This window comes from Trachemys scripta, chromosome 1 (genome assembly GCF_013100865.1).
Source record: "Trachemys scripta elegans isolate TJP31775 chromosome 1, CAS_Tse_1.0, whole genome shotgun sequence".
NCBI lineage: Eukaryota > Metazoa > Chordata > Testudines > Emydidae > Trachemys > Trachemys scripta.
Genome location: NC_048298.1, coordinates 241,939,947 through 241,952,769, shown reverse-complemented (window position 1 = coordinate 241,952,769; position 12,823 = coordinate 241,939,947). Strand labels below are relative to the sequence as shown.

Below are 12,823 nucleotides of genomic sequence, written 5' to 3'. Positions count from 1 at the left end.
GTAAAAGCATCACAGAGAAAACACAAAAAACAAGAAATGGTCCTGCACACATGGTAAAAGTTTACCAGAGGCCACCCACCTCTAACATAGGTCTCTGGTAGGAGCCCATCTTTCAAAGTTCTCAATAGGTTTGCTCTTTGGATATCAAGTTTCAGAACAAGAACAATCTTGAACAGTTCAGTTGGTTCTTTATATAGTCTAGGCCTTTAATCTCTGGCCTCCTGTAACAGGCCCTTTTTCAGGGACCAAAGCTTCAGAAGCTGGGTTCTGGCATAACTGTTGTTGAGAAATTTTGCAGTAAGCATCACCCAGGGATTTTCCAGGAAACCAATTCAGCCAGGACCATGGAAACACTTACTGTCTAAAAAGTCCATGCGTTTCTGGCACATTTCAATATAATAATCTTTTCAAGATTGCATGCTTCCCAGGTCTCACATCTGTCACAACTCCCACTTGTTGTGTCATGTCAGATTATTTTTCTTTGTCTCAGATACAGTGTCTTTATCTGACTTTTGTGACGTGCCTAGCATACATCTGGATGCTACAAAATATCATACCATTTTTACAGCATATGTTCATTTTACAATATTTAAGTCATGTAGGTGCAAGCTACAGTAACTAAATAGGAGTCCAGAATATAGCAAAACATCCAAAATAATCATCACCCAAACACTGAAGTTTAGACAGACCTGTAACTCCGAATCCTAAACTTTATTTGGTGTTGCTTAGTGCCCCCACTCAGTTCAATTTAAGCATATTTTGACATAAGCACATTTAAAAACAATCACTGATGACTGACAGCTGGGATGACTGGGATAATTGAATGCTATTGGACTTGGATTAGAATAACTAACAATGCATAAATGCAAAACTTAATGGGCTGTTCATCTGAAATAGTTTATGCATCGTCTTGTTTAATACTATCTCCTGCTGTGTGTGTCCTGTTCCTTTCACTGTGTAGGTGATTTTCTCACCTGTATCTTATCTCTGTGCATTAATTTTCTTTTTCTTCCAGCTAGTGAAAATATAGTCATCAATCAGTTGTTCCAGTCTAAACTGACGCAGACAGGATCCCTTGTCCCTCCATATCATTCTCTTAAAATTAGAGGATCCAAAGCAGCCTTGCTCAATAAGAAAACATCAGTAGCCTACACAAGAGGAGAAGCAAAGAAATATATGGAGCTCAGTAAGGTAGGAGTTTGGAACTTTTTTCACCCTTGAACACTAGAGAAAAACCTTTCCTCATCGACTATAATGTCCAAGAAATCTGGGTATTTCAGAAAGCTCCATAAATTCCAGGCAACATTCTAAATTTTACTTGTTGAAATAATCAGGCACACCATTCTGATTGCAAAGCAACTGAGGAAACTATACAATATTATTGTTGATTGAAGGATCTCTGAAATCTGTCTTCCCTGGACAATATAGCAGTGAGTTCAATATTACAGCAACAAAATTATTATGTGGAACACTGGATGCTTCATCTATGTGGCTGTCATAATGAATGTAAAATAACTTAAGGGACAGTAAACTTAGAGGGATAAATTTATCTTCCTTAATCGGTTGGTATGCATCACGTAAGAGGTTTATGGTTTACAAGCAATAATTTTACGTTCATGCATATATGTGGTATATTGGTTAAACTCTCATTCTCTGCCTGATTGTTTATATCATAAAAATTAAAGATGAACAGAACAGTAGACAATGTTAAGTCAGAGTTGGAGGACAACTGTGTAGTGTAGGCCTTTGTATATATATAAATCTATTGAGCTGAAATTAAAATCCCTCAGTATCTGAATTGGTCTTCACTTCCATTATCTGATTTCAGCTAAAAGTAAAAACAAAAAAGGAAACCACAATTGGGAGTCTGTCCAGAACAATCTATTGTTCGATTGCAACATTGTCCCTTGCAGGACAACATTTTGTTTTCCTCACTGAATCAAAAAATTTTGTAAAGTTATTGCCATTTTATAGTAGTGAAATCAATGAAAACAAATTATGTTGAAGGGTTTAGTGGACCTAAAAACTTGGAGTATTACCTTTAAATAGAAGTCACATAATTGCTAAATCCAAGTTTGAAGCTATCATGGAATATTACCTCTTTCTAGAAAAGCAGAGGGAGGAAGCAAAGCTGTGGGTGTAACACCACAGACTGGGAGTTAAGCAACCAGAATTTTGTTCCTGGCTTTGCTACTGAATCAGTGAGTGAATTTGAGCTAGTCACTTAATTTGTGTGTGTGCCGCAGTTTCCCTTATCTGTAAAATTGAAATGACACCTGCATAAAATTAAGTTAATTACCCACATTTCTAAACCATTTTAGGATCTATGGACGAAAAACATTATAAAAGTGCTAAGTGTTGTTATTAAGAGATCAGGGCTCTGCAGACCTCCAGGCTCTGTTCGAGGATGGAGATGAATTTTTTTTCAAATCTTGTTCCACTCTGTGTGAGATTTAAGAGTGAACAGTTGCAGTGTCCAGCACGGTGATTAAGTTGTGGGGCAATGCAATTCTTCTATAAACAGGATTTGACCTGGATGTGATTAGATGACTATGTACACTTGCATTTTGGTACAACTGGATAGGATGGGAGTTGGCTAGAACATACCAACTCTGAGACAAAGGGAGTTATGGGCCAAGTGGACTAGAAAAATGGAACTGAAAGAGGGCGAAAGGATAAAAGATTGTCACAGATATGTATAAGTATCCATGGATGTGAATAGTATCTTAATTTCTGTATTCTTGATGAAATCTTCAGGAAAGTCTACAATTAAAATGCTTCAGCTGTGCTGCTGTAGCACATCAGTGAAGATGCTACTATGCTGACAGGAGAGCTTCTCCTATCAGCATAGTTAATCCACCTCCACAAGAAGCAGTAGCTATGTCAATGGGAGAAACCCTCCATAGCACTGTCTACTTGGGGGGGTTAGGTCGGCATAATTGTGTCATTCAGGGGTGTGGATTTTTCACAACCCAGAACAACATATTCATACTGATGTAAGTTGGTAGTGTAGACCTGACATTAGACCAGGGATTCCCAAACTTGGTTCATGGCTTGTTCAGGGTAAGCCCCTGGCGGGCCGGGAACAGTGAACCGCAGCCACTGGGAGTTGAGAGTGGCCGTACCTGCGGACGCTCAGGTAAACAAAGCATCTCACGGCCCACCAGGGCTTACCCTGAACAAGCTGTGAACCAAGTTTGGGAACCCCTACATTAGAAGCTAGTTGTCTGCCAGCCCTAATTTAGAAACCTCAGCAGAAGAAGCCAGCTTCTTGTGGCTCTTCTTAAAATAATTAATCTTTACAGTATTGTCTCAAAGATACAAAGTGGACACTATTAAAAGGTTTTGTTTTCCGTGTTTACTAGTAGATATTACTGGTCCTGGTGGTACAGGAAATACCCGCTCATACTAATCATATTTTACATGATTTAAAAAAAAATGTTTTAACTACATTCACCTGTAACAAGAGGAAAAAAATAATTCAGTCATGAATATCGGGGCTTTTTCATTCATAATTTACCATTATCCCTGGGAATTGTTGAATCCCACAGCCATTCAAAACCCATCTAGTGTTGAAGGGGGTCTTTGCAGAAATAAGTATTATGATATGCAATCTGTATGTTACACTAAATCTACAAGCTCTGATGCCATAACATTTTTACTTTGCCTCATTCTGAGAAGGAATGATTTTACATATGCACACATACGTATTTTCAGTGTAACAGTACATTTACATGCTGTCTTCAAATGGAATTTTGCACATACAATCATACAGGACCACTTTTGAAATCAAAACTTTATTAATAGCCTTAGTTATGCAGTTTTCTGTGGGCATCTAGCTATTCTCCTGGCTATTTTTGAAAATCTAGCCTCAAGTGATTTTTTGCTATATGACATGATTCAAACACAGCTTTATATTTGCCTCTCTTAGTGAACTGCCTTACCAAGGAAAATTGTAATACTTGGCCTGTATTGGTATAACCATATTCTGTGTACACTTTTCTCACCCACAGTTGTTGAAAAAGAAAGGAACTTCCACATTTCTTCAGAGACTGGAACGAGGGGGCCCACTCACTATGGCCACACAGCTCAGGGTTAGTAAATGTTTGCTGGATAAAGATTTATAGAAGAGTTTTAAGCACAGAATGAAACTGTACAGATTACAAGGACAAGCAGAAGTATGATTTGCCTGTGTAACCAATATGTGCATTCAGGTCAAGCCTTTTAAGAAAATGATGTGAAATACATTTTTTTAAAAGGTAGATATATCTTATGTTATGCAACTCTTTCACTTCTGACAAATGACTGTTTGAGAATCTGTTGGGTTTTATTTCTCTCCACAGAAATCACTCTCAGATATTATTGGGAAGCTTCAGAACTGCACACCTCATTCTGTTCATTGTATCAAACCCAATAACTCTAAGCTGCCAGACTCTTTTGATAATTTTTACGTGTCTGCTCAGCTGCAGTATATTGGTGTCCTAGAGATGGTGAAAATCATACGGCATGGTTATCCAGTACGCCTCTCTTTCACTGACTTCTTGTCAAGGTAAATTCTTTTGAGTTTGATAAAAGCTTTTTATTACCTACAGCACAGTGCCTTCTGTCATATTGTGTAAGTGTTTACACTGTTATTTTGTTGATGAGCCTTTCAGATTTTCTTTAGAGAAAAATTACTTGAGCTGGCATATAGCACCGTTCTTTAAATTGAAGGAATCATACACATGATGCATAAATAAATCTTATATAGGAACTATTTCTTGATTGAGCAAATATGTAAATGATTGAACTTTAGTAGCATCAATATATAGCGTAAAACATTAGCATAGTATCTCCATGTAATTTTTGTTTTAAATTGGTTTAGAACAGGAAATGGTCACATCACTTTCATCATCATTTTCTAGTTTGTTATTGGGCTCTTGTGAAATCTAGTATTCATATCTCAAGTGCTGGTTTATTTTGGTGCTTTGTCTGGTGAGGGGTTACAAGTGTTTATACCGTAAATCCACATTTCACTGCTGCTATCAGGAAAAAAAAAGGGAATATTTGCAAAGGTGGGGCAAAGGGAAGGAAAGCAGAAATGTACCACCACTTTTGGGGCCAAACCATCACTTTTTTCTTCCTCCCTTTTAATCACTGGTTTTTGTATATTTCTGTTTCTGTAACATTTTCATGAACTTCTTTTAATACTGCAGCAAAATTAAACTGAATGTTGTCTGATCAAAAGAAATATAAGAAAAGAAATTTGACATCTTTTCATATATTTAGGTGTATTATTTCTTACTCAGAGAAGGGAGTACACTTAAAATACTTATTTTGAAATGATTATTTTGATTACAGTAACCGCTAGTTTGATGATACTCTGCAAGCTCACCAAACAGGAGAAAAACAGCTCAACACTACTCTTCTGCAGAAAGGTGCTGCCTGCTAACCTCAGTGCTACCAACCTGCAGTGGGATGGGGGCCACTGTGGGGAGGGAGCCCCGACTCTCAATTGAGTGCATGGAGTACATGTCACAGGACCATGCTTAATCCTCTTTGCATGTTTTGCACTGTCACCATCTGGCCAATTGTATTTAGATTTTATTTTTTGGAAATTGGAGGAGGAACATAAGCCCCTTAGAACAGACCTTGGTCTTCATTTACCTTGCTAAAGTGTTGTGATAAAGTGGGAATGTTCTTAATGTTTTCTCTGAATACTGTGTGTGTGCGCCTCAGTTTCCCCTGTGCAGTTCTTAAGTATCTAGGTGGTGTGATAAGGGTGTGTGATTGTTGCAGAGCCCTAAAGGGCCAGTCTGATGGTGTCTGCACAGAGAATGGCTGATGCCTTGTCTCCTGGCAACTGATGGCCTCGGCCCCTCCCCTGCAAAGGTGCCAACTGAAGGTGTTGGAGAACAAAAAGATGAGGTGGCCTCCTGGCCCGGGAAAGAGAGAGAGGCCAGAGGAGGGGCTGGAGGGGGTTTCAGTTTGGAGCTGGCTTGGGAAATGGAGGGGGGCCCAGATGGGACTCTAGCCTTCCTGGCTCCAAGATGGACCTGATTTAGGGGTCCTGTTCTCTGTACCTACAAGCTCTGTTTTGGACTGTGTTCCTGTCATCTAATAAACCTTTTGTTTTACTGGCTGGCTGAGAGTCACATCTGACTGTGGAATTGGGGTGCAGGGCCCACTGACTTCCCCAGGAGCCCCACCTGTGCGGACTCGCTGTGGGAAGCACACAGTGTGAGAAGGGGATGTTAAATGCTCCGAGATCAGACCCGGTAAGGTCGAAGCTGTGTAAGCTTCTTGCCCTGGAGACAGTATGCTCACAAAGAGGAGACATGCTCCCTCAGAGTCCTGACTGGCTTTGTATGGAGTAGTTCCAGGGCATTGCCCGGTGACTCCGTGACAAGTGTCATGTGTATTTGTCATCATTTGCACTTGTACCAAATCACCATTGTAACATCCTCAGTATCCATGGGTTAGGCTGTGATTTAGTCATGGAGGCCATGGAAGTCATGGAATCCGTGACTTCCAAAGACCTCTGTGACTTCAGCCAGTGCCGGCTGGGAGCTGCAGGGTTCCCTGCCACCGGCGGAGGCAGGAAGCGGGGGGTACCCCTGCAGCTCCTGACCACTGTGGATTGCAGGGGGAGCCCCACAGCTCCCCACCACTGCTTCTGGCCATCACAGGTCGCCGGGGGGATCGGCCACTCCCAGCTGCTGCAGGCAGCAGGGGTAACCCAGCGGCAAGGGGAATCCCTGCTGCTCCCAGCTGCTGTTGGTGGCAGGAGTAATCCCCACTGCTCCCGACCCTGCGGGCAGCAGGGGGAACCTGGTGGCAGGGGGAATCACCACTGCTCCCGGCCACCGTGGGTGGCAAGAGGAACCCCTGCCATTCTCAGCCACCGCGGAGGGCAGGGGGAATCCCCAGAGCTCCCCACCATGGCAGGTGGTGGGGGGATCCTTGGAACTCCCAGCTGCTGCAGGTGGCAGGGGGGATCCTGGCAACTCCCAGCCACAGTGGGAGGCAAGGAGGATCCCCAGTGCTCCGGGCCTCCACAGGAGGCAGAGGGGAGCACCGCAGCTTGGAACAAGGTTGTAATGATTGGTAGATAGGCCTATAAGCAAACATTTTGACTGGACACTTCAAACTCAAGAAGATCTGTCATTCTCAGAGGCCCAAGGGTTGAGAGATTAATGCATCCCCTACCTTCACTCTCAAAGAGTGAGTGCAGTGACTCTTTGATTGGCTGAGTTGTAATGAATGTAGTTGTGGTACTCAGCAGCATTTGTTACCAAATTGAGGGGTTTTCTTTCCTCCAAGGCTGAATTTGCTATCTCTACAGTGTTCCCAGCCTTTGCCAGTCCAAGGAGCAAAGGATAATCGTAGTAGATCTCAAAGCACTTTACAAAAAGGTAATTGAGGGCTGGATCCCGACTTGATGGTATATCACACTGCTGCTAGACCACTTGTTCAGTCCCATTTTAGGGGGGTTATTTTTATGTTTTATTTTTTGTACTAGTCTCTATTAATATAACCTGGGTGATGTGGCCAGGATAAATAATCGGTTAAATGGTAAGTTTAAAAAGTGAATGCTTTTCTAAGGGAAAATTGATTGATTGTTTGAAGTAGTGGCCTTTGTGGAAAAGGAATGGTGTAACGGGACAAATGGGTATCATATTAGCAAGAAGGTACTGTTCAAATTTTCTGTGCTGCATTTAGATTAATGTGTTTTATTGTTTATTAACTATGAATAAATATAAGTAGTCTCCAATATATGTGATGAGTCATTTTGTAATATTTGGGGGGGGGAGGGGTCTGAAGAAAGGAAATTGTAAAGAAAAGGTTTCTGTATACAAGAAAGTTGCTTCCTGAGCAATGATACTTCAAACATTAGCTGTAATACTATTACTTTTTTGGCTTAATCACTTCTGGAATATAGAATTAAAAGTTAACAGTTGCTCAATAAACTAGTCAATCACCAAGGATCACTGACCTAGACTGAAATCTTCTGAAAGTTCTGCTTAAGTGGAAGTAGTGCCAGTTACTGTCAATGAATATGTAATAAATACTATAAATAGATACTATTAAATGCTGTTAAAACAGCACGGGTATAATTGTCAAATGATAAATATGATTACTGTGGGATTTGCCAACTCTTGCTGCAGTAGTTCTGCTGAACGTGCCTGCAGTGTTGGCTCAGTTTCTAAAGCTTATCAAGCAGCATACAGTAAAACAAAAGTGCCTACAATTATTTAAAACTTTTGAAAAATTATATCCACAGCTTCTGCTTTAACCGCTTAAGAATTTGCACATCTTGGGCACATCTCAAAAAAGATATACTGGCATTAGAAAAGGTTCAGAGAAGGGCAACTAAAATGATTAAGGGTTTGGAACAGGTCCCATATGAGGAGAGATTAAAGAGGCTAGGACTTTTCAGCTTGGAAAAGAGCAGACTAAGGGGGGGATATGATAGAGGTATATAAAATCATGAGTGATGTGGAGAAAATGAAGAAGGAAAAGTTATTTACTTGTTCCCATAATATAAGAACTAGGGGCCACCAAATGAAATTAATGGGCAGCAGGTTTAAAACAAATGAAAGGAAGTTCTTCTTCACACAGCGCACAGTCCACTTGTGAAACTCCTTGCCTGAGGAGGTTGTGAAGGCTAGGACTATAGCAGGGTTTAAAAGACAACTGGATAAATTCATGGCGGTTAAGTCCATTAATGTCTGTTAGCCAGGCTGGGTAAGGAATGGTGTCCCTAGCCTCTGTTTGTCTGAGGGTTGTCATGGACGGCAGGAGAGAGATCACTTGATCATTACCTGTTAGGTTCACTCCCTCTGGGGCACCTGGCATTGGCCACTGTCGGTAGACAGGATACTGGGCTGGATGGACCTTTGGTCTGACCCAGTATGGCCATTCTTATTTTCTTAGATTTTGAAATCGTAGCCTCCCTTTTTATGCCTGCACTTTGCATACACAATCAATGTCATACAGACATCAAAGTAGCTGATTTGTAAGCAAAAATCTGATTTGTGGAAGAAATCTATAATCTTTTCACTAAGTTATTTTTCTGCTGGAAAGAAGAAAAAAATAGAACAGAAATAAAAGAGACTGTGTTCACACAGCCGTCCCAAACCATTGTACGTTCTAGTTTTTGCATTAACAATCACAATGTACCATACAACCTACGGACAGACTATGTCCAACCAGACTTTCACTGGGAACTGGGTAACAGACTTGATGTTTGTTGGTGTCATATGCAACTGCAGAACATGCATAATATCCAAGAACCACTAGTGTAGAATCACAGGGACAAAAAGCTTTGAGGCACTGAAAGAGTCCAGTCATGTTAGCAGCACTTCCTAGGCCCTAACCTCTCTGTATCAATTAATGAAATGGAAGCTGGCTGAGCTTCATGTCATTCACCTCACTTGGTGCTCAAGGCAAACCTGTAAAAGCCATTTGGGGTATAAATGTCCATCCAAAGTAATGAGCCAACCTTATGTTTCTTTCTCACTGAGGCAGAAGGATAGAACTGTTAAAGTACATTCAGGTAGTATGAGGCAGTAATGTGCTCCTGTTTTCTCATTCATTATTTGAAACAAGTTTATTATGGCCCCATCTTTCTCAAATTATTTTCTAAAATGACATTTTGCATCTTGGATTAGAAACTAACAAAATTAAGGCTAAAAGAGAACCTCCCTGCCCCAGGTACAATTTTTATGTGACACTTTTGTATTCTAATACAACCCTAGAGGAGCGCCTCCTTGTGGGCATTTGCCAGGCTTTTTTACTGGACCCAAACTTTGAGTCCCATGTGTTCTTGACTTGCTGGGCCTGGGCAGAGTTTAGGTACTGTGTCTCTGGCCCTGGACCTCTACTCACACACTCCATGTCCAGACCCAATGTCTGACAGCCTTCTTGGCAGTAGGGACCTCACAGTCTAGGCCCTGAAACTAGTGACAGTTCCTTCAAGCCTTCCCAGCAGCTGCTGCATCATGAGACAGTTCCACTGAGACTGTAGAGTCTATAGTTTACTGTTCCCCTCCGTGAAACTACATGACAGCCTAGGCAAGTAAAGGAATTTTCAATCACATATCCACTTTGCTCACAGAGAAAAAAGAGATATGCAAATCTATCAAAGAACACCAAGCACACAAACTGTAGAAATCATAGATATGTAGGACTGGAAGGGACCTTGATAGGTCATCTAGTCCAGTCCCTGCACTGAGGCAGGAATAAGTATTATCTAGACTACCCCTGAGAGATGTTTGTCTCACCTGTTCCTAAAAACCTCCAGTGACAGAGATTCCACAACCACTCTAGGTAATTTCGTGCTTAATTACCTTGAGAGTTAGAAAGTTTTTCCTAATGTCTAACCTAAATCTCCATTGCTGCAATTTAAGTCCATTATTTCTAATCCTGTCCTCAGTGATTAAGGACAACAATTTATCACCCTCCTCTTTATAACAATGTTTTATGTGCTTGAAGACTGTTATCGTGTCCTCCCTCAGTCTTCTCATCTCCAGACAAAACAAACCCAGGTTTTTTAATCTTTCCTCACTGGTCATGTTTTCTAGACCTTTAATCATTTTTGTTGCTCTCCTCTGGACTTTCTCCAATTTGTCCACATCTTTCCTAAAGTGTGGTGCCCAGAACTGGACACAATTCTCCAGTTGACACTGTGACGTTGTGCAGTCTATATGGTTTTATAAAAACTTGATAATAAGTCAATATAATGTAACTGAGATAGTTTTAGAGAAAATACGGTAATAAGTGAATGTAAGTAACTGGGATATGCCTCATGCAAAAGGTCTCTTGTAAGGTATCATTACAAAGCTTATAATCTACTGAATGTGATCATCTGATTTGTATAAATGTACCACTCTTGTATCTAAAACTAGAAATATAAAATGTAACTCTGAGGACCTATTGTAATTGTGTAAAGTGTGGACCATTAATGATGGTTTGGAATCTTGATGACTCCCATTGTCTGCAGATGGCTGTATTTACCTGTGAGTCTTCCTGTATATGTGTGTGCTGGCAAGTGAGTAATGAAGTCTTGCAGTGACATGTGATCATGTCACCTGAACTGGAATCCATCTTTAACCTGGTGCTTTTCCAGTGAGGGGGGGTGGAAACCCAGAGAGACAAAGAGTTCCCGCCTTATGCAAAAGATATATAAAGGGGGGAAGAGAAGAGAGAGGGAGAGAAGCCATCATGAAGAATCCCCTAGCTACCACCTGAGCTGCAACAAGAGCTGTACCAGGGGAAAGAATTGTGCCCAGGCCTGGAAGGTGTCCAGTCTGAGAAAAACTTACTGAAACATCTCTGAGGGTGAGATTATCTGTATTTAGTTTGATTAGGCATAGATTTGCGCATTTTATTTTATTTTGCTTGGTGACTTACTTTGTTCTGTCTGTTACTACCTTGAACCACTTAAATCCTACTGTCTGTATTTAATAAAATCGCTTTTTATTTAGTAATTTACTCAGAGTATGTATTAATACCTGGGGGAGCAAACAACTGTGCATATCTCTCTATCAGTGTTATAGAGGGCGAACAATTTATGAGTTTGCCCTGCATAAACTTTAAACTTTATGCAGGGTAAAACGGATTTATCTGGGTTTAGACCCCATTGGGAGTTGGGCATCTGAGTGCTAAAGACAAGCACGCTACTGCGAGCTGTTTTCAGGTAAACTTGCAGCTTTGGGACAAGTGATTCAGACCCTGGGTCTGTGTCTGGAGCCAGACGGAAGTGTCTGGCTCAGCAAGACAGGGTGCTGGAGTCCGGAGCTGGCAGGGAAAACAGAAGCAGGGGTAGTCTTTGCACATCGGGTGGCAGCTCCCAAGGGGGTTTCTGTGATCCAACCCGTCACAGTGGCGTAGTCGAGCAGGATCTGTGCACAGCTGATTGCTTTGAGATACTGGTAGTGATTTTAAGTGAGTTTTAAGTGTGGTGGCTGGAGAACAGACAAAGTGGTTACTGGTTTGTTATTTTCTGTTTGCTTATTTCGGGAAAGGGAAGTAGGGACAGAAAAGGAAGCAAAATAAGTAAGAATGAAGATCAAAAGAAGCTAAAACTACACAAGTTGCAAATTGCCCAGAAAGACTGAACAATGGGCATTGGGAATGTCTCTGTTAACTAAGAAGCCCCTGAGCTGAGTGCATCTCAGTTTCAGTGAACTGCAGATGGGTGTGGCCCAACCTCTGTCTGTGCTGAAGCTGACTGGAGCGTCTAATTTAGCAAGACAGGAGTGGAGGGGTGCCTGTTCTGGCAGGAGGGTGTTCTCTGTGATATCCCAGCTCATCAAGTGATGGTCTCAAGGGAAGACAAATGGAAATTGATGTACAATTTGCCTGGGGAAAGCCTGACCTGGAAAAAGAAAAGGCTGCCCACCAGCCTGGACTTAAGAGACAAAGCAATTAAGACCCAGAAGCATGACCTGGCTGTAATGGAGTGAAAGAGGTGCACAGAGACATGTATCCTGGAGCTGGAAGTTGGGGTCCTGGTGACTGCTGCGGTGGGAACAAACCCCAAGGACTCTAGCTGGAAGCAAACCCAACCTGAGTGAAAGGGGGGGGATTTTGCTGGCCAGCAAAAGGTCCCTCATAGCTGGTAGCTGTGAGCCTACAGCTGGATCAGGGTCTCTTTCCCTTTTGGGGGACACAGGAGTGTCTGCCCCATAGGGGAGCCCAAAAACGAATTTTAGGTATACTGCCTCCGCCATGGTCAGTGTCCAAGTCTCTGGCAGTAAGTTCAGGAGGAGGGTGTGACGTTGTGCAGTCTATATGGTTTTATAAAAACTTGATAATAAGTCAATATAATGTAACTGAG

At 41.6% G+C, this 12,823-nt stretch overlaps 1 protein-coding gene across 2 annotated transcripts in view; it reads left to right on the top strand.

Annotated features, from left to right (window-relative positions):
* Nucleotides 1-12,823, top strand: part of MYO16 (myosin XVI) — a 559,391-nt gene that overhangs the window by 446,884 nt on the left and 99,684 nt on the right. For both annotated transcript variants that reach the window (XM_034758177.1, XM_034758176.1), the window contains 3 exons: nucleotides 1,016-1,191; nucleotides 4,014-4,094; nucleotides 4,344-4,549. In XM_034758177.1, the coding sequence (XP_034614068.1) occupies nucleotides 1,016-1,191; nucleotides 4,014-4,094; nucleotides 4,344-4,549 (463 nt within the window). The remainder of the gene's footprint in view (nucleotides 1-1,015; nucleotides 1,192-4,013; nucleotides 4,095-4,343; nucleotides 4,550-12,823) is intronic.